At 38.1% G+C, this 20,657-nt stretch overlaps 1 protein-coding gene and 1 long non-coding RNA gene across 2 annotated transcripts in view; both read left to right on the top strand.

Moving 5' to 3' along the window:
* Nucleotides 1-6,626, top strand: part of VPS13C (vacuolar protein sorting 13 homolog C) — a 173,174-nt gene extending 166,548 nt beyond the window's left edge. The window contains 3 exon segments of the mRNA XM_078151183.1: nucleotides 2,067-2,190; nucleotides 2,590-2,673; nucleotides 4,457-6,626. Coding sequence (XP_078007309.1) covers nucleotides 2,067-2,190; nucleotides 2,590-2,673; nucleotides 4,457-4,546 — 298 coding nt within the window. The 3' untranslated portion in view covers nucleotides 4,547-6,626.
* A 6,044-nt stretch (nucleotides 6,627-12,670) lies between these two features.
* LOC110195761 (uncharacterized) lies at nucleotides 12,671-15,137 on the top strand. The gene is made up of 2 exons (XR_013485099.1): nucleotides 12,671-13,886; nucleotides 14,620-15,137. It is a non-coding gene; the product is annotated as an uncharacterized LOC110195761 (long non-coding RNA).
* Nucleotides 15,138-20,657: the final 5,520 nt, after the last annotated feature.

Here is a 20,657-nt window from a genome sequence, read left to right as displayed (position 1 = left end):
TTTGGTGATCTTCTTTATCTCTTGTTTGGTCAGAAACTTTTCCTTTATTCATAGATCAGACAGGTAATTTTTCCCTAATTTGCTTATAATATCACCCTTTATGTTTAAAGCATGTGCCTATTTTGACCTTATCTTGATATATGATGTGAGATGTTGATTGATGCCTACTTTCTGCCAGACTGTTTTCCAAGTTTCCCCAGCAGTTTTTTTGTCAGATAGTGAATTTTTGCCCCACAAGCTTGGATTTTGGGATTTATCAAATGCTAGATTATTATGGCCATTTGCTTTTGTATATTGCGTACCTAACCTATTCTGCTGACCCATCACTCTGTTTCTTAGCTAGTACCATATTGTTTTGAAGATTACCTCTTTGTAGTATACAAAGTACTTTGGTACTTGTAGGCTACCTTCCTTCGCATTTTTTTCATTGATTGTTTTTATTATTGATATGGTCAGGTATGCTTATAGAGTTCTGAATAACGAACCAGCTCTGCATTCCTGGTATAAATTCCACTTGGTCATAGTACCAGTATATCTTTTGATATATTGCTGTTGTCTCCTTGCTAGTATTTTATTTAAAATTTTTGCCCCAGTATTCATTAGGGAAATTGGTCTATAGTTTTCTTTCACAGTTTTTGCTCTCCTTGGTTTAGGTATTAAAATTATGTATGTCATAAAAGGGATTTATAAGATTCCTTCTTTACCTGTTTTTTTTTTCCCAGATAGATTATATAGTATTAGAATTAATTTTTTAATGTTTGATAGAATTTGATAGGTGGCTCACTGGTTAGAGCACCAAACCTGGAGTTAGGAAGACCTAAGTACTCTGCCCTGAGACTGTGACCTGGAAGTGGGTATGGACAGTGGAGTAACCAAGTAGTGCCTGGTCCTGTGCCCAGTGCTAGTTTAGGCATTCTCTCAGATCTCTTTCTGACCAGTTGCCAAATTCCCTGACCTTTTCTGGGCTGAGAGTTCCTAGTATTGCTGTCACTGCTGTCATAGCTACCTTCAAGGCCACAACTGGTGTTGCCCCTGCATGCAGTTGAGGCCAGAGTCTGGAGGTCAGTGTCACAGATCTCTCCTTCCAACCTCCTAAGTTTTCTTGGGCTGGAAAAATATCTTACTTTGACTTTTCTTTTTTCGGTTGTGCTGCTCCACAATTCGATTTGAGGTGTTAATTTGGAAGTTATTTGGAGGGGAATATTGGAAGAGCTAGCTTTAGTGCTTCCTGTACTCCACCATCTTGACTTCATCTCTTGCTGTATGATCTTGAGTGAGTCCCTTAATCTCTCTGAACTTCGGTTTCTTCATCTTTAAAATGAGGACAATTGACTAATTAGTCTCTGACACCTTCTGGCTCTATATGTTTGATCTTATGTCTGTCTTCCCAAGCAGTTAATCTGAACTATATAATGAGAAACCAGTGGACTTACTCAAGTGCACTGTTATATCTTTATTTCTGGTGAGCAAATGAGCTACTCTTCTATAATAGGTTTTGTTTTGTTGTAGTAAGTGTTAAGGCATCCAAATATGATCATAGTGAGCTATAAATAAACCCTTTGACATTTAACATTTGTGACATCTTACATGTTCTTTCTTGACTAGAAGGTATACTCCTTTATAAATGAATACTATTAGAAAACAGGTAAGGAATTTTTACCAGGTAAACAATTTTCAGAGGCTTCTGCCCATCTGGTTTCTCCAGCCAGAGTGTGGCCAGTGTGACATATATACCTATTCCTCAGCATAAGGCCTCAGCATAAGGCAGCTGTAACTGGAAACTCCTTTTGTCTCAAATGACATACCTGTTAATTTTAGTGTAGTTTCATGAAATATTGCACCTTTCCAAATACTGCAAAATTGGCAAGGGGTAAACTTTGAAAGTGTTAGGTTCTTTTTAATCTTAGTTTCCTAAACCAATATGCATATCACTTTTCTTTAATCTGAACTGCAGTATACATTTTAGTGGGCAATGATCAGTTGAGCATCCTATTTTTCAGCATAGCTCATGTGAGGAAAAGATTAGCTCTGTTAATCACTTTTTTCCTACTTATCTTTATGAATAGGCGAGTGCTTTTCATAAAGGAAGTGGAGATTTTAGGCCACATGTCCACAGAATGGCAACACCCATTTGAAGATTTTGTATCACCTCCAACTGTTGATGAAAATCTTCTAAAAATCTCAGTTAAGGTAAGGAAGCATTGTAATGGGGGAGGAGACAGTACAGAAAACAAAGTTGAAAAATAGGTGAGTGAAGGGGGAAAGGTACCTGGTCTGGGGATGAATTGGAGAGTTCCAGAGAAGCTGATGGAAAAAACTGGTATGGGCCTTCTCTTAAAATAGAGGCCCTAGAGCTGAAGGCTGTAGTCGTAGGGTCCAGCCAGAGGAACAAGGGTGCTGACAAGAGGTGAGGACCAGGAAGATTCAATCTTGCAAAATAATGAAATTTCCAATAATGAGTGTCCTGGGGAATGAAGGCATAATAGAAAGTAGAGTTGGCATTTAAGTATCCATTTAAAAGCTGTGGGATGTCTTTTGTTTTGTTGTGCCTAGCTAGAACTGTTTCTGTTCTATCTTCTTTTGAAACAGGATCATGGGTTGTTCTACAAAAAAGACAATGTCAATCAAGTTTGTCTACGAAAAGTTTATCTGCAAGATCCAACAATAGCAATGGTAAATCATTTAAAGATTTTATAAGTGAAAAGGAAAGAGAAGAACTCTATTAGCATTGGACAATTAGTGACTTTTATTCTTTCAACTTGTAGGAACAGTCATCCCTTCTGTTAGAATTTTGGTAGGTAAATTCAGAATTATCCTGCATGGCTTTTTGCCAACTAGACTTGGAACTCACCCAGAAGAAAAGGTTTAGAAATGATTTCAAGAGTGCAAGTGAGGCACTCTTTGCTATTCCTCTACTTTCTAGCTTGCCCTTCAGTTCAGACTCTGACTTCCAGCAATATTGCTTGGGGATGAGTCATCCTAAATTTTCTTCAGCCTGTATAATGCTCATCATTTGCACTATAATTATTGATGGTAATGCTGAGCATATGTCAGACAACTAAGAAATGTTTGTTGTATCAATGTATGATCATGTCCTGAGTATTATATAGGAACCCAGAGTTGTTTAAGACAAAGTTCCTGTCCTTTAAGTGACACTAAAATTTGGCCTTGAGAGGACAGATGAAATGCATAGAATGGGGAAAATGCTAGAGTCAGAGGATTTTCCACATCTCTTTGTCTCTGTCTTCATTGTCTTAGCCTGCTCACAGGGGCCCAAATTTTATGATTGCCATGGTAACATTGACTAATTTGAAGAACAAGGTTATATGTTAAAAGAGCATTGTTACAAATGGAAAGGAGCATATCTTAAAATTTTATGTACATTACTTTTTGATCTCCACATATTTAAAATGTATTTAAAAATCAGAAGATGTTATTATAGGTCAGGATTTTCTTTTCTCCAGAAATTAACATTTTTGAATGGAATTGAGACCTACCTCTTTAAAGAAAGGAGTGCATTCTATTTCTACTGTAACAAATTCTAACAAGTATGAGAGATAGATGTTATGAAAAACAATTTAAAGTGATAGTTCTGAAGTTCCTTCTGAAGCTGTTCTCCACTGCTGATTGCAGAAATTGGTTTGGTTGTCAACATTATCTCTAAGTAAAGGTGGAGAAAAAAAAGAAATAACCCATGAGAGTGGTATAGTGTGGTATCTTCATTCCACAACCATCTTCTGGCTTTCTTTCTTTTCTCACCATCCACTTCCTTTATTAATTGATACCACAGAAAGTATAAAACAATGCTTCCTTGGTCCGCTACAGTTACATAATCTCAACTGGGCCCCCACTGTCATAAAGCAATCACTCTATTCTTCTCTAGCCAGACTCACTGCTGCAGCTATTCCAGACCTTTTTTTTCCCTCAAGCCTCCCACAGCTTCTTCTTTCCCTCTTGCAGCTGAAGATTTCACCTCACACTTCACTGAAAAACTGAGGCTGTATACTACAGCTTCTTTTCCATATCTCCTCATCTCACATGTCCCTGATATGATATCCCCACTACATTCTTCATTCCAGTCTTTGCTGAAGAGGTGGCTGTTTCCCTAACCAAGGCTACTCCTCTACATATAACCTTAATCTATATCCTCTACAATTGCTCCCCACTAGTATTCTCTCTCTCCTTCTAATTTCTCCCGGTCTACTTGTTACTTCCCTGCTCCCTAAAAACAAGCCCAAATTTCCCTTATCCTTAAAAGACTTTCACTAGGTCCTACCATACTCACTATTGCCCTTTGGAGGATAAATATCCATGTGGTAGGTGAAAGTTGGTTGAAACTTTATCAGATATAACATGGCCAATTTCTCCTGTTTATTCTCTTCTCCTTCATTTCCTCCAAAATTTATTTCTACAATTTAATGATTATTTTTCTAATTCATAATATTCTATTTTACAGAGAGCATGTAATGCCATTGAGGATGCCCAGTCAACAAGACAACAGCAAAAGCTAGTGAAGCAATCATCATTGAAAGTAGTTAGGCAATAAATGCTACCTTAATTATTCTACCAGATATTGGGTTGATGCTGTTCTTCCATTGTATGATCATCTTGTTGGAAATGAATTAGATGTTATGGCTGTCTAGTCGAGAAGTCAGAACTTCCATCATGTTCTAGAAGAATGTAACCAAGATAATCTTTCATTTAAGAAACCTACTGACTGAACTTGCCAGAGTATTCTTTTTTTTCCTCAAGTGCTAAATTAATTTTTAAGCAGTTACATGATACATATGTACTTCTTTATTGAGTAGCACATTGAATACCTTTAGATGAGCCTTACTTTAAAATTTTTCGAATTTGGAGTGGGAAGAATAAATTCGAATTAACAAGGAACAAAAGGCCTGGTTGTAAATTGGAATCCTGAGACATGAGGAAGAGAACTTAATAATGATCATTGCTTTCTTTAGTGGTTTTTAAGCAACAGATAAACGTTTGACACTCCCAAGTTTTATTTAGCTATTCTAAATAATTGAATTAGAGATAAATTTAAAATAAATCATGTAATTGTGAACAAAAAAAAATCTATGAAATGAAAAAAAAGACAAGAATTTTTTTCCCATTTCCTAATGAAATCACACTTTTTACCCATGTTTTTCCTTTGACATTATTTTTTTCTCATTATATTATAATATAATGAATCTGGGATAGGTTGCATTATTTAATTCTACAGTGCTCTATATTCTCTTTTCCATGTTGAATATAATTCATACATTGAGGGAAACTTTGTATGCTTGTCCCAGAAAAAGTGATTTTGCAGGTATTGGTATATGAAAATATTGCACTTTAATTTGTTTTAGGGCTTAGAGGTATGAAATGTTTTTATATAATACATTGAATATCTAGTGGTATCCCAAAGAGTATCATTTAAAAAATCATAAAGGATTTTAAGGCAGTCAAAAAAACGAACATTTATTTATCACATGTGAACAGAAATATTTTTGAAATGCTGATTAAAAGGAACTATTAAATCCCTACAATTCATATGTGTAAGTTAAAACAAACCAAACTGGCAGGAGATTATCAGAAAGAAAAATATTCTTTGAAGAAGTAATCTTGTTATTACAACATTCTTTTATTTAAGCTTGATCTGGCTAAAGTTCACTGTTAATGCACCATCTATTAAACCTTCCAAAAAAAGAAGCAATTGAGCTTTCTTAATTTAATTGGAATAAAACTATTGCGTTTTAAAGAGTTTATTATCAGTCATCTGTCTCATAAAATAATGAAATAAAATTGAACTTTGGTTCAATAATGCACAAATTTGATAATGTTTTATTTTTGTTTACATTAGGAATGGAGATCTTAAATTTTGCATTGTCCTGTCACCAAGTAGGTTTTATATGGATCACTTCTCTAGTACCATTCATGTATGTCCTCAAAAATTGAGGTTAACCACTATTCATTTCTGAAACAAAAAGTAATAGATACCTTTATTTTATGTTCCCATAGCTGCCTTTTTGTCATCATCTTTTTTTCCTGTTAAAAAAATCATCATTTATAAAATTTGCTTCTTTGAACAAATTTTCTGTACTAATGAATAATGATAGTTTTTAAAAAGGCATAAAGAAACATTGCAAAAAAGTATGCTACCAATCTTTTTCTTTAAAACTTTCTTATGGGGGCAGCTAGGTGGCACAGTGGATAGAGTGCCAGTCCTGAAGTCAGAAGGACCTGAGTTCAAATCCAGTCTCAGACCAGACACTTGACACTTACTAGCTGTGTGATCCTGGGCAAGTCACTTAACCTCAATTGTCTCCAAAAAAAAAAAAAGAAAAAATGTTTCTTAATCATGACTTTGAGATACCATTATTATTTTATCCATAGGAAAGTCATATTTCTTAGGAATAGCTCATTTTTGAGCCATTGAACTAAAGGTTTATTCTAAAATGGCATGGCTATCTTCTTAAACTATGCAGAAGTGACGTTTGAAATTTATCAAACTCACCAGTATTCTTAATCCTTCATTTCATCATTAATCAGAATGTTTTGCTCTGCTTTTTTTGTGTGTGTTACATTGACCGTCAGTGATTGTACGTAAACTTTTTCAAAGAAATAAACTACTTGATGTATTTACTGGTGATGTTATTTACGGACGTGGTTCAGTGCTATCTAAAAGCATCTATTAGTTCCTCACTATATGCAAGGACCTATTTTAGGTGCTAAGGATACAAAGACAAAATAATAAATAGCCCCTGCCTTCGTGTAGCTTACATTCTGCTGAGATGAATGAAATAGTTATTTTTTAGTTTTGTCTGATGTTCAGCTTCAGTAGGCTTACATCATGAGTCAATTGTTTCATCCTTCTTCTCTTCACTTATAAATTTAGTCACATCTCTTCCTTTGTAAAATATACAGTTTTATTTTCAAACAGAGCCTTTTCACCCTCTCATAACACCCACACACATACCTTGAGAAAGCGAGAAAAACAAAATCTCAATTATAAGCATGTATAATCGTCAAAGTTTTGCATTGGCCATGTCTTAAAAAAGTCTCAATCTGCATTCTTGAGTTCATCATTTCTCTCTCAGGAAGTAGGCAGCATGTTTCCTCCTGAGTCCTCAGGAACTGTGGCTGCTTATTTTGTTGATCAGAGTTGGGTTTTTTTTTTGCTTTTTGTAATTGTCTGAGCTCCACCTTCCCAACTCTTCCCTACCTCTCATTGAGAACATAAAAACCTATTACTCACATATATACTATTCAGAATAAATTTGTACATTGTCCATATCCTAAAAAAAAAAAGTGTCATTCTTCTGTGTCCTTTACCTCTATCAGGACATGGAAAAAACGTGTTTCATCATTTGTCTCCTGGAATGTTGGTTGGTCATGACACCAATAAGAATTCAGCACAATAGTATTCCCTCACATTTACATACTGTAGCTTGTTTATTCACTTCTTTATGGGGACCCTCCTCAGATTCTTATCCTTTGCCACCTCAAAAAGAGCTATCAATATTTTTGTACATGCTTTGAGTTTGTTTTGCTTACGGCCAGTCTTTTCCTTAATCTGTCCTCCCTCTCACACCCCTTTCCCTCTTCTTCCTTTTCTCTCCTATTTCCCTGCTGAGTGAAATATGTTTCTGTACTCACCTCTTGAGAGTGAGGTTCTAATGTCAGTCATTTCCTTCACTCCCTCCTCATTTATGTAGACATCTACTTATGTACCCTAGTTACATGAGATGATTTTCCCTAATCTTTCTTTCCCTCCCAGAGCTCCACTCCCTTTCTAGTTTATTCCTTTTCCCCCTCTTTCTGTTCTTAAGACATGACAGAACCACTTCATGGCCTTATCTAATTAGATTCACTCTATGAACCTTAATGATTGTAGGGATCAGAGGGCACACATATGTCATCTCCCCATTTTTGAATGTAAGTAATTTATTCTCCCTTAGTCTTTTATCACTTCTTAATAAGGGGTGAAAGGATGTTCATTATCACCATTATTATTCAATATTATACAAGAGATGCTAGCTCTAGAAATAAGAAAGAAGGAATAAATATAGGCAGTGAAGAAACAACACTCATTCTCTACAGATGATATAATGGCATCTTAATGAACCCTAAAGAATCAACTAAAAGAAAAACTAGTTGAAATAATGAACAACTTTAGCAAAGTTGCAGAATGTCAAATAAATCCACATAAGTCATCAGCATTTCTATATGTTACCAACAAAACCCAGCAAAAAGAGATAGAGAAATTCTGTTTAAAATAACTGTAGACAATATAAAATACTTGGGAGTATATGTACCAGGACATAACCAGGAACTATATGAACCCAATTACAAACACTTCACACCAGTAAAAATAGATATAAACACTGGAAAAATATCAATTGCTCATGGGTACGCTGAGCCAATATGATAAAAATGACAATTTACATAATTTACTTATTCAGTGCCATACTAATCAATCTACAAAATAATTATTTTGTATCTCTCTTAACTCCTGTGTTTGTACTTTAAAGTTTCTACACACTTCTGGTCTCTATCAGGAATGCTTGTTAGTCTTCTATTTCATTAAAGGTGTGTTTTTTCCTCAGTTTTGCTGGGTCCGTTATTCTTGGCTATAAGCCCATACCTTTTGACTTCTGGAATATTCCAATTTCTCTGCCCCTTTACAGTGATGACTGCTAAGCCACTGATTATGGCTCCTCAGTACTTGAATTCTTTCTGGATGCTTACAGTATTTTTTCTTTAACCTGGAAGCTCTGGACTTGGACAATGATGTTCCCTGGAGGTTTTGTCTTGGGGTTTCTTTCAGGAGATGATTGGTTGATTCTTTCAATTTCCACTTTGCCTTTTGGGTCTAAAGGATATGGACATTTTTCAGATTTTTTGAAATACAATATCTAGGCTTTTTTTTTGTCATAGATAGTTCAATGATTCTTAAGTTTTTTTCTCCTCAATCTCTTTTTCAGGTCAGTGTTGTTATTGATTTTTGTGTGGGATATCTTACATTTTCATCCATTTTTTCAGCCTTTTGACTTTGTTCTAATATTTCTTGTTGACTTACAGAGTCATTGACTTCTATTTGGTCCATTCTGACTTTTAGGCAATTTGTTTCTTGGACAAGGTTTTGTACCTCTTGTGCTAACCCTTTCCAATTCTTTTTCCCATTATTTCTCATTTCTGTTCCAGTTTTTTCCTCAAGTACTCATTCCATTTATAAAAACATTTTAACTCTTGCCTACAGGAGTTCTAGCTGAGTTTGTGCTCAATATCTATATGTATTTTGTAGTTACTCTCTTCTGTGCTTGTGTCTTGACTGTCTGCCACTGTAGTACCTCATTACGGTGGGGTTCTTTCATTTTTCTTTGTGTGTTCTACTTTCTGACTTTGGACTTGATGTTAAAGCTGGGCTCTGTGGCACTTCTGGAGGGAAGGTCTGGGCTGGTCCCATTGCCGTTTTCTTGGGGTATGGAGTGTTGTATTATACTGGGATCTTAGCGACAGGCTGGGGACCTGCAAGCTTTCACTGCTCCCAAAGTGGGTGATTGGGTAAAGTGTAATCGCTCACTCTAATCTGAGCTCTTCAAGTTCCTGACCTGAGTTTCTGTCTGAGCAAGAGTGGACTGCTCCGGCACTCAGCCCCTATCAACCTACTGGAAAGTTTCTTTGTCTTAGAGTGGCAGAATCGTAGTCTCCCCTTTGGCCTGGGATTTCTGCCTTTGTTATTTCTCTACAGGCTGGGCTAGAAGTTTGAAGGGAGACCCTTTGACCTGAGGTCTGAGCCACACTACTGCTGCTGCTACTCTTCTGAACTTCCTATTTACTTAGTACACTGCCCAGCTTCTCCTCTCTACCTAGGAATGCCCCTGCAAACGGGAATTACTTTGCCCAGGATATGCCATCAGGAACTTACTAGTGGGTGACAAAATTTGTCAGTTGGCACCTGTTTCCATCGCAGTACCCCCCCTGTGGGTCTGATAGTGTCCTCTTATGGGTCTGGGAACTCCTCTTGCTCTATTGCACAACTTCTCCTGCAACTCTGTGTGCAGCATACTCCTGGGCTGATCCAGGCTCCAGTGCTCCAGGCCTTCCTGTCTGTTTCCCTACTTACCTGGGCTAGACAAAGGACTCATTTTAACCTTTTCTGTTTTTCTCCACTAGGATTCAGTCTGATGCATTTTCTGGGTATATTAGGAAGAGTTTGTGGAGACGAGCTCCACTACCTTGCTTCCTTTCCCTCTGTCATCTTGGTTTTGCCTCCTTTAGCCATGCCTCTTCCAACTCTCAACAGCAAGAAATCAAATTGTTAGGAAGAAATAGATGCTAGTGGGGCAGCTAGGTGGCACCGTGGATAGAGCACTGGCCTTGGATTCAAGAGGACCTGAGTTCATATCCAGCCTTAGACGCATAATACTTACTAGCTATGTGACCCTGGGCAGGTCACTTAATCCCACTGCCTAGCCAAGAAGGAAAGAAAGAAAGAAAGAGATGCTATACAGTAGCTTTTCATATTGAGGATACTGAGATGTCTCCACCAGATTGATATAAGCTCCCCCCATCTTCCCTACCCCAACTGTTCTAGAAACCCATCTAAAAGAGAAAGAAGGAATCACCTCTGTCTTATCCTCTTCCACCTGCTAGGCAGCGATAATCCTGGGTCTGATAGGTAATTTTTTAATATCCCATCTTTGCCTGTCATTTACTGGCCAGTGACTTAACCTCTCAGAGCCTCAGAAAGCATGATGTAAAGGAAAGGCCAGATATGTAGTTCAAATCTTGGACCTGTCACTTCCGCCTTTGTGAACTTGATTTAATGTCTTAAGTTGTCCTCCCTTGTAAAATGAGGGAACCTTCTATCTCCAGATCCTATTATTCCTCTTCTCTAAAAGGAGGCTAATACTTGAGCTATCTGCCTCCCATAGTGATCATAGATAAATACTTGTTAAACCACAAAGTGCAATATAATCATCGTTAGTAGTAGTTGTAATATTCCCTTTAACAACAGAGTTGCTACTGCTTCTAGATCCTGGACAACAACCCAGCAAAAGAGTAGAAGAGGGAAGCTGTCCCTTTCTCTGCCCCCCACCCCAGAAAAGCCTTTTATTTAATTGCTCTCGTACCTAGATTTTACGTGTTTGCTTTAACAGTTTTGATATTGACTTATTCCCTAAAGTAGCCGTTATTTATAAAACTTAGTTAAATCCCCTTAATTAGTATAAGGCTCCATGTCTCAGCAAAGAGTCTGGTTGCATTTTACTTTAAAATACTCTAAAAATCCTCAATTTGATAAAGGCATTATGAATCTTAGAAAAGTTATCAACCCTATGCACATTACAGGAGAATAACAGCAAAAACAGTGCAGTTCTTCTCTCTACTCTCCGATCTATGCCAATGTTTATTTTACAGTTATGCCAGTAGATAGTTGTTTTGATAAAATGTTCAAAATAATTGATGTCTACATATAGTCAACTGGAATGTTGCCACATCATTATACACAATCAAATTTTATGACAGCTCTGGGGAGAAAACAGTTTTAGAAATCTAATGATGATTTCTAGCTTCCGTATCATGGGTAAGGGAATTCATCTGTTGGTGGATGTTTTAAATTTGACCTCTAGGTGGAGCATGATTAGAACATGGCCATTGTGTGGATTCATTTTGCTTGACTATACTTGTTACGTAGGACTTTTTTTTTTTTTAAATGGAAAGGGAGCATGAGGAGAAGAGTTACTAATAATGATGGAGGGGAAAAGAGCGATTGAAACATTTTTGATAAAGCATATGTAGAAGATAACATAAGGACGTTCAGATGAAATCACAGACGAGCAGGACAGTTTTGAAAGTAACGTATTACATTTCTTATGTACATTTTTTAAAAAAATGCAAGTGATTTGAAATAAAGATTCTTCATATACAGTCTTTGCTTGTGTTTGCTGTGTATGTGGATATGTTATTTTTAGTGTTTCAGAATAAAAAGCACATTTTTTTAAACTAGAAGAGAAAGAATAAGACTTAAAACAACAAGGCATTCTCAAGTTATTTAGCCCAATCTCCTTTAAAATTCTGTTCCCCCCCTCACCTTTTGCTGTGTCTTTCCAAGACAGAAATGCTGATGGATGAACTCTATAGTCTGTGCAACTACATATTATAGATTGAAAAATAGTCATTCTTCATTCACTTAATTTTTCTTGTGTAGATTGTTAAACCAAACTTTTGAGAGGGTGTAGAGGCTTTGAAATGCTGTTGTGGTTTGATACAGTGAACACAATCGCATTTACAATGCGAATATCTGAAGGTCCTCAAATTTACTGGATCCCTCTTCAACTTTGACTCTATGCTCTATCTCAATCATGACCATGACAAACATTTTTAGGGGACATTTGTCTCTCATATGAGGAGGCTCACTTGATTCTTATTAATAATTATTAAAAGGATTCAAACAAGGTTATTTCTTTTGTTCCATCTTTCATGAATTCTCATATAATTTTGTCATTCAGGCAAGGCACTTTGATGGCAGAGGGCCTTTAAGGCAGCATTTTGCTCTTCTGAATAAAATGTTGGATTTTAAAATCATCATAAAATAACTCCAAGTGTTGTTGCTCTACTCTTTGATACTAAAATGAGTTTGTTAAGAAAATCCTTACAGATTTTTTTCCATCTTTCATTTATTTGTTGTTTTCTAGTTTCATGCTTAAGTGTTCCCTGGATGACTATTCAATTGAGTCTGTCACCAAGTTTTCTTTAAACTGATTTTTCCTTCCAATTCTTTTTGTTGTTTTATTAGGTGATATTGCTTATATTCTTTCACCAGTCTTTTGTTTTTTATTGTCTTTTTTTATTCTTTTTTTGGTTTTGTTTTTAGTTCTAGATTCTTACCTACATGTCCTACCCATTGAGAAGGTAAGAAATTTTTTAAAAAGCCCATTACACATATGAAATCATACAAACCAAATTTCCATATTAACTACATTCTGAAAAGGGGAGTGGGGTAAGAAAAACAGAGAAAAAACAAACCATACCTCAATCTGTATTCTATCAGAAGGTGGATAGCATTTTTCCTTATGAGTCCTTTGGAACAGTGGTGGGCCATTCCATAGATCAGTTATTAAATGTTTCGCAGTTGATTATCTTTACAATATTGCCGTTTCTGTGAAGCTTGTTTTCCTGGTTCCTGCACCCTTCATTTTACATCAGTTCCTGTAAGTTTACCCAGGTTTTTCTGAAACTGTCCCCTTCATCATTTCTTATAAGAGGATAGGATTCTATCACAATTATATACCACAACTGGTTCAGCTATTCCCCAATTGATGGGCACTGTGACCCAGAACTAGATAATGGGATAACAGCTGCCACATGTCATCTGGTCCTACTGCTAGTACAGAGGTCTCCTGATATCTCTTTCTGCCCAGGTGTTTACTATCACTGGGTGCTAATGTTTAAGGACTTGTTTGTATGGCTGAGTTCTTTTTGCTGTTTGTTGTTGTTGCTGTTGTTTTTGCTCATTTTCCCAACCTATTTCTTGACTCTGAATATTATGTTGGAGTTAGCCTCTTCACCTGGGGGTTTGGAGGGTGGTCACTGTTTCAAGCTAAGGCTTTTTTGCCTTGCTATTTTCACAGCCAGGTTCTGGGGGTCTGTAAATTTTTGGTGCTTCCAAAGTGATGTGATCTGGGGGGAGAGGTGTGGTTACTGCCCTCCTGGTCTGAGCTCCGGTTCTTACTCAGGAAGGGTCTCTGCTCCATTGGGATACCATATTCTGTCTACCTTGGTACTGCAACCAGTAACTATGGCCTCCGTTTCCTTGTGACTCCAATGCTCCTCTCTACCCTGTAACTGAGATCCTGGGAATAGATCACCTGCTCCCTTTCAACCTCACATGTGAGGTAAGTGCTGTTATCATTCCTATTTTACAGATAAGTAAACTGAGGCAGACAGCAGTTAAGTAACTTGCCCAGGGTCACATAGCTAGAAAGTATTTGAACTCAAGTCCAGCTGACTCCAAGTCTAGCACCCTATAATCATTATAATCCTTAACCTTTCAAGTGAAGATTTGTCAGACTGTTACCATAGGAGTGAGGACCTCAGAGTACACAAGACCTGGCTTAGGATCCTGCCTCACGTCCTTTAGCTGCGTGACCCTGGAGAAGTCATATAATTTCTTTCAGCCTCACTTTCCTCATCTGTATAAAAAGAAGGTTGGACCTGATGGCATCCTAGGTTTCTTCCGGCTCAATAATAAACTATGATGCTATGCTGCCAAGGTTACCAAAAGCCAGCTGTGCTCTGAAAGCAGTCACTGTTTATTTTTCTATGCTGCCATGCTAAGGTGTGCACAGGTGCAGAAAGCTGACTTACTTGTTTGTTTCTTAAGGTAGGGTCTAGAATACTTGCAAGCATCAGCAAATTTCTTTTTAAACCTTAGACTTTTGGACCTCATATTGAGAACACATGAGTCTGGATTTTCTGAGAGTGAATAAATTGCACATGATGCATTTTACATGTAAAAGACTATGCCTTGTCCATGTGGTTAAAGTCTGGGGACCTGGGAGAGATCCCTTTAAAAAAAAGCCCCACAGTGAGGGAGTAAACTCTGACATGTCTGTTCTTCCATTCCAGATGGTGAATGGACTCCACTGAATCCTCTGTGTTTTGTAGAGGCCATAAAGACTGATTAACCATGACTCAGATGAGGGAAAAAGAATATACTGCTGGTGCTACCTTAAATTGATGACCCGGTCAATTAATGTTAAATTACAATGTAGCTCATGGAGAAAGACTTGTAATGCTTATTTCATGTCAAATAGATTCATCCTAATTAATGTTATGACTGTGACTTTTGGGGGAAATTAATCATTTCTTATTTCATCCTTTATTTCAGGGGTGCTTGTAGCACAGAAAATTTCCATATTTTTGACAATTTTTCATAAGGTAACATGTAGATAAACATACTGAAATGGTTCCTAGAGTAGTCCATGAATCCAGGTAGTTGTAGGGAATCTAATGCTTTTTTTTACTCTTTGTGAAATAACTGGCTGTTTTGCAGATCCATTTCCTATGTTACACAAACAAAGAAAATCTTGGTTTGATCCAGTCTTGATTCTGGAGAACATATAATAAAACATCCATCACTCCTATTGGTTGTTGTTGTGTTTGTCCTTCGTTCTCAAAGAGGATCATGACATCAGGGAGGTGATGACATGCCTTGCAGTTGACTTTGATTTGAGTGAGGGAGGGCTGTGCAAGGTCACCAGCCTCACTTTCTCCTCCAGAGCCTTCTGGGTCCAGTGGCCAGATATTCATTAGGACAACTGGAGAAGGCCATCAATGCAATGGAAGACCCTGACCCTTTTAAGCTAAGGTCTTTTCAGGTTCTCACTTCCAGTGAGGTAACACCCATTCAGTGAATAGGCCTCTTTAAGGAGTGAGTCAAGGGATGGCCTCTTTAATTAAAAAAAAAAATCAAGCCAGGAGGGGAAAACCTTCAGGGTTACTTGCCAAAAGAGAAACAGTTAATATTTACATTTACTCTGAGCAAGGAGGGCCCAAAAAAGAACAATGAAGTGGTGCTTGGCCAGGGACCTATTGTTGTCCGACTGGGTCTCCTGTTGGTAGAGAAGTGGGAGACTACATGTTGTATATGCTGTCCCAAAGCACATCACTTTGCCAGTTAGTTTTGCTTGATTGTTTTATTACGAGAGAGGGTTCATTGAGGTGGGGAGAGCATATCAGGAAATGACTTTGATAAAAGAAGCTCTCAAAGGTATCAATTTAAAAAGGGGATAAATCTGACAATTCATTTGTTTGTGCCATCTCCCTCATCTCTATAAAACTATGGCACTTAGCAGGTTTTATTCCTCATTTTATCTCTCCCTGTTTACTAGGTCTTTTATTAGACCCTTTCTTCCCTGCCTTCTTGGATTCCCACCCTGAATTTTTGTGGATTGGGAATTGGACATATCATTGTAGCATGAGTGTTCCACTTAGGCCCTTTCTTTCCACCAAAATTGTGACTGGATTTGTCACTTAATCCTATCTTTATCCATTAGGCATTAGCCTCTTCTTCTTTTATTAGTTTATTTTTAATTTTCAACAATCACTTCCATACGCTTTTGAGTTTTAAATTTTCTCCCCCTCTCTTTCCTCTTCCCTCCCCAAGACAGCATGCAATCTGATATAGGCTCTACATATACATTCCTATTAAGTATATTTTCACATTAGTCATGTTTTAAGGAAGAATTAGAACCAATTGGAAGAAACCACAAGAAAGAGGAAACAAAACAAAGCAGAAGAAAAAAAAAAGAGCAAACAGTATGCTTTGATCTGCATTCAAACTCCATAGTTCTTCTCTGGATGTGGATAGCATTTTCCATCATGAGATTTTTGGAGATCCCTGCATTGCTGAGAAGGGCCAAGTCTATCAAAGATGATCATCACACAACGTGATTGTTACTGTGTAGAATGTTCTCCTGGTTCTGCTCACTTCACTCAGCATCACTTCATGTAAATCTTTCCTGGTTTTTCTGAAGTCTGCCTGCTCATCACTCCTTATAGCACAATAGTATTCCATTACATTCATATACCACAACTTGTTCAGCATTCCCCAATGGATGGACATCCCTCAATTTCCAATTCTTGGCCACCATAGAAAGAGCTGCTATAAATATTTTTGTGCATGTGGGTCCTTTTCCTATCTTTATGATCTCTTTGGGACACAGCCCTAGAAGTTAGGCATTAGCTTCTTTCTTTTCCCTTGACATTCTCTGCTTTGGTGATCTCATTAGCTCCCACAGGTTCAATTAGACTCTCATATCAGGAAAGAGAAAGGAATAAGCATTTACAGAGCGCCAACTAGGTTCCGGGGACTGTGCTAAGCGCTTTACAAATATTATCTCATTTGCTCCTCACAACAACCCTGAGAGGTAGATGCTGTTATTATCCATACTTTACAGTTGAAGATACCAAAGCAAAGAGCAGGTAAGTGACTTGCCTAGGGTTATATAGCTAGTAAATGAGGCTGGATTTGAACTCAAGTCTTCCTGACTCCAGGCACAGTGTTCTACCCTCTGTATTACTTAGTGGCCTCAACTACCCATCTGACATTTCAAACTAGATGCCCTGAAAGCACCTCAAATTTGACGTATTAAAATGGAGCTTGTTGTATTTTTCCCTAAACACATCCTTACTCCAAATTTTCTCATTTATTTTGCTGGCTCTACCATCCTTCTAGTCACCCGGGTTTTCTACCAGGAAATCATGCTTAACTGTTCATTCTCTCAACTCTCATAACCAATCTTTTGTCAGCTCTAGCCAATCCTACAACATCTCTTGCATCCATTTTTTTTTTGCTTACATTGTATATACCCCAGGTTGAGCCTTCATTGCCTTTCATCTAGATTTACACTAGATTCTAAATTGGTCTGCCTAATTCCAATCCCTCCTCTCTCTACTTCATCTACTACACAGCTGTCAAATTGCTATTCTTATAGTATAGATCTGTTTCACCCACAACTCAAAAAAAAAGTTTTAATGATTCTCTATTGCCTCAAGAATAAAATATCACATCTCTAGTCTATATTTTAAAGCCCTCCAATACAATATGGTTTCAAATTACCTTTCCAGGCCGACTTCACATTACTCCCGCTCTGTGGCTCTTTTTTTCCATTGTAGTCAAAGGGGGCTGCCAGCCCTACGCATGACCTTCTGTTTCTCATCTCTGTTCTTTTACCCAAATGGTCCTTCATGTCTGGGATGCACTCTCTCTTCACAGTCAGTTCGTAGAATTCCTAGTTGTCTTTGAAGACTTACTTAGGTTCCATATCCTATATGACACCTCAAAAAATGACTTCATATTACTTTGCAAACACTTCATATATTTTAAGACTTTATTTATTTTTATGTATTTATTCATGTATGTATGTACATATGTATGTATGTATGTATGTATGTATGTATGTGTAGCCCCTAGTAAATTGTCAGATTCTTGATGGCAAGATCTATTTTCCTTCTCATCTTTGTATGCCTAGTGCCTTATATATGAGTCACTTAATAAGTGCTTATTGAATTGAATGTCTTCATACTCAGTGCATCTAACTTTTCTTCTCCCTCAAGTAAGTCCAGGTTGGCTGAAAACCTTTCTGATATTTGCTGATGGCATTCATAATTTTGATTTCTCTTTTTGCTTCTTATGAAAAACATGTTCATGTTTTCAGTCAGCAAGCATTCAATAGACGGCTACTGTATGCCAGACACTGTGTGAGGATCCAGAGACAGACAAAGCTGTTCCCGCATTCTGGGAGGTTACGTGCCTTTTTTCTAACATTTCCGCAGCGCTTGGGTCTGTTTCTCTTTTCCAAATTTCTCCATGGCAGGTGTTCAGTCGCCGGCTTCTGTTGAATCTTCTGCGTGGGCTGGCTAGGGCTGACCATCCCTAAGAAGCAATTCGCTGGCTGGTTGCTGTGAACTCTGTGTTGAGAAGGGCGATGCAAAAGGCACGAGTGCTTGGTGCGAGCAGAAAAGCTCATTTCAGCCTCTGACTCAATCGCTTTGGGGACAGAAGTCTGAAGAAGTCGCGTCCCTGGCTTTTAGCACAGTGCTGGCCACTTACTCGGTTCTTGTTGACTCTCTGACTGAGGTTCAGTGACTTTGGGTGCTGGACCTATGATGGAAGAAGTACGGCTGCACGCTTGTGTTTTTGGAGCTCAAGACCCTAAGGGAGATGATGGCTTCTCCCTCTGACATACGAGAATGACATAGATTAAGGCCCTAAATGTGCCTAGAAAGAAACACTAGTCAGTGCCAATGCACAAGAAAGAATGCGGTACGCAGTAGGCACTTCATAAATGTTTCTTGATTGGTTAATTGGTACAGCGTAAAGAGTGACCAGAGGACTTGGGTTCGAATCATGACTCTGACACTTTTTTCCTGTCTGATCTTGGGCAAATCATTTAACTTCCCTGGCTTCAGTTTCAAGTCGATCAGCATTTATTAAGCACTTACTATGTTCCAGCATTGTGCTAAAGCTCTGAGAGTACAAATATGAGTAAAATGAAAAATATTCTGTTTTTCAAATTATGATTTTTCTCTCTGTTCTTCTATACAACACCTTTTCCTATTAAAAACACTAGAGAGCATAGGAATAAATGGAGTCTTCCTTAAAATAATAAATAGCATCTACCTAAAACCTTCAGCAACTGTGTTCCTTCAGTTATTTTAGCTTAATCTTTTTTTTAAGGTGGGCCTATTTCCACTGACTCCCTTCCCTCACCTTCCTTGTCCCACCTCCCATTAGTTAACCATCTGGCTATTTAATTCTTCGCCTCTTTTCCTCCCTCTCTTTTAGTCAAATAGATACCCTCTTTCTCTCCTCTCTTCAACCAGTCCTATTTATTAGCTTTAAAAATGTCATTCTTTGTGCCCCTTTCTAGAGGGGATTTCTTTCAGTCCCTCTCTCCATTATCTAGACCCTTCTTCTTTCCTGTATGACCTCTGTAATGATTTAGTCCCTCACTATTCTCTGCATTCCTCATGGAATCAGAACTTCCAAGGTGTACAGTCTAAATTCTTCCTTCAAGGCACTTTCTGCCACTTCCTTGTACAGCTTGCCCTGTGGATTCGCCTTTTCCATTGTGACTCCCAGAAAAATGCCAATTCTTTCAGGTGACAGGACACTGCCCCATGGTAGGGCCTCCCTTTCCCACCCCATCCCTGGTTATGTAGCCCACTACTGATCTTTACCCTCCCCCAGTTCCCTTCTTTCTCCATTTGACTCAATAGCTCCTCCCTGGGTCTATGGCCTTCTAGTTTCCCAGGGGCCAGTTACCTCCAGGAGTTCCAGATCTCCTCCTCCTTAGTGCCAGATCCCCCAGACAACACCTGGCACAAGATCACCATCTCCTTTACAGAACATCTCTCTTCACCTGTAGAAACATTTATCAGTAGCCCCTTCCTACTACCAAAGGTAGGCTTTCTCTGCCCCCTTTTTAATTCTTTCCGCCTTCCGCCTCACCCATTCCCTTTTGGGATCCTCTCTTTTTGAAATACCAGAGGTCACCTTCCCCTCATTGCTGGCCCTTGCTTTGACTTGTGTGTATCACACATAGTTCCACCCATCTACTCCCCTCCCCTTTTCATGCACCCTCCCATTATGTAATGCAGTTCCACTGAAACCAAACAAAAACCCCCCGAATTGATTCACCTACTGGCAGCCGTCACAAAGTTCTGCCCATAATGGCCCAGTCCCGCCTCTCCTCTGTTATCTCCACCTGACTTCCACCTTCCCTTTGGTCTCCTTGTCTACATGCAAAAAGAAGTCTCTTAATAGTCTCTGCTGTTTTGTTGCTGTGGCTGTCCTTGGCTAGTGCATTCATTCACCCTTCCAGCATTTCTGTTGTCTAGTCTGTTTGAGAAGATCTCTTCAAGGGTGGCTTTTGTTCTAAGAATGTCTCAAATGCCTCTTTATTATTGAACACCCATCTTTTTTCATTTATGGCTAAACCCAGATTTGCAGAGTAGGTCACACTGGGCTGCATCCTGAGCTACATTGTGCAACAGAACACATTATTTCATTCCCTCTTACATATTTTGATGGGTGCAGAATGGTTTGTGTTATTCCATTCCTTTGTGTTTGAAAGTCTTCCTCCTGGTCACTTGCAGAA

Source organism: Phascolarctos cinereus, unplaced genomic scaffold, assembly GCF_003287225.1.
Source record: "Phascolarctos cinereus isolate Bilbo 61053 unplaced genomic scaffold, phaCin_HiC Scaffold_3;HRSCAF=262, whole genome shotgun sequence".
In the NCBI taxonomy this organism is placed as follows: Eukaryota; Metazoa; Chordata; class Mammalia; order Diprotodontia; family Phascolarctidae; genus Phascolarctos; species Phascolarctos cinereus.
Note: the sequence above shows the minus strand (reverse complement) of the source record. Positions and strands in the feature narration are given on the sequence as shown.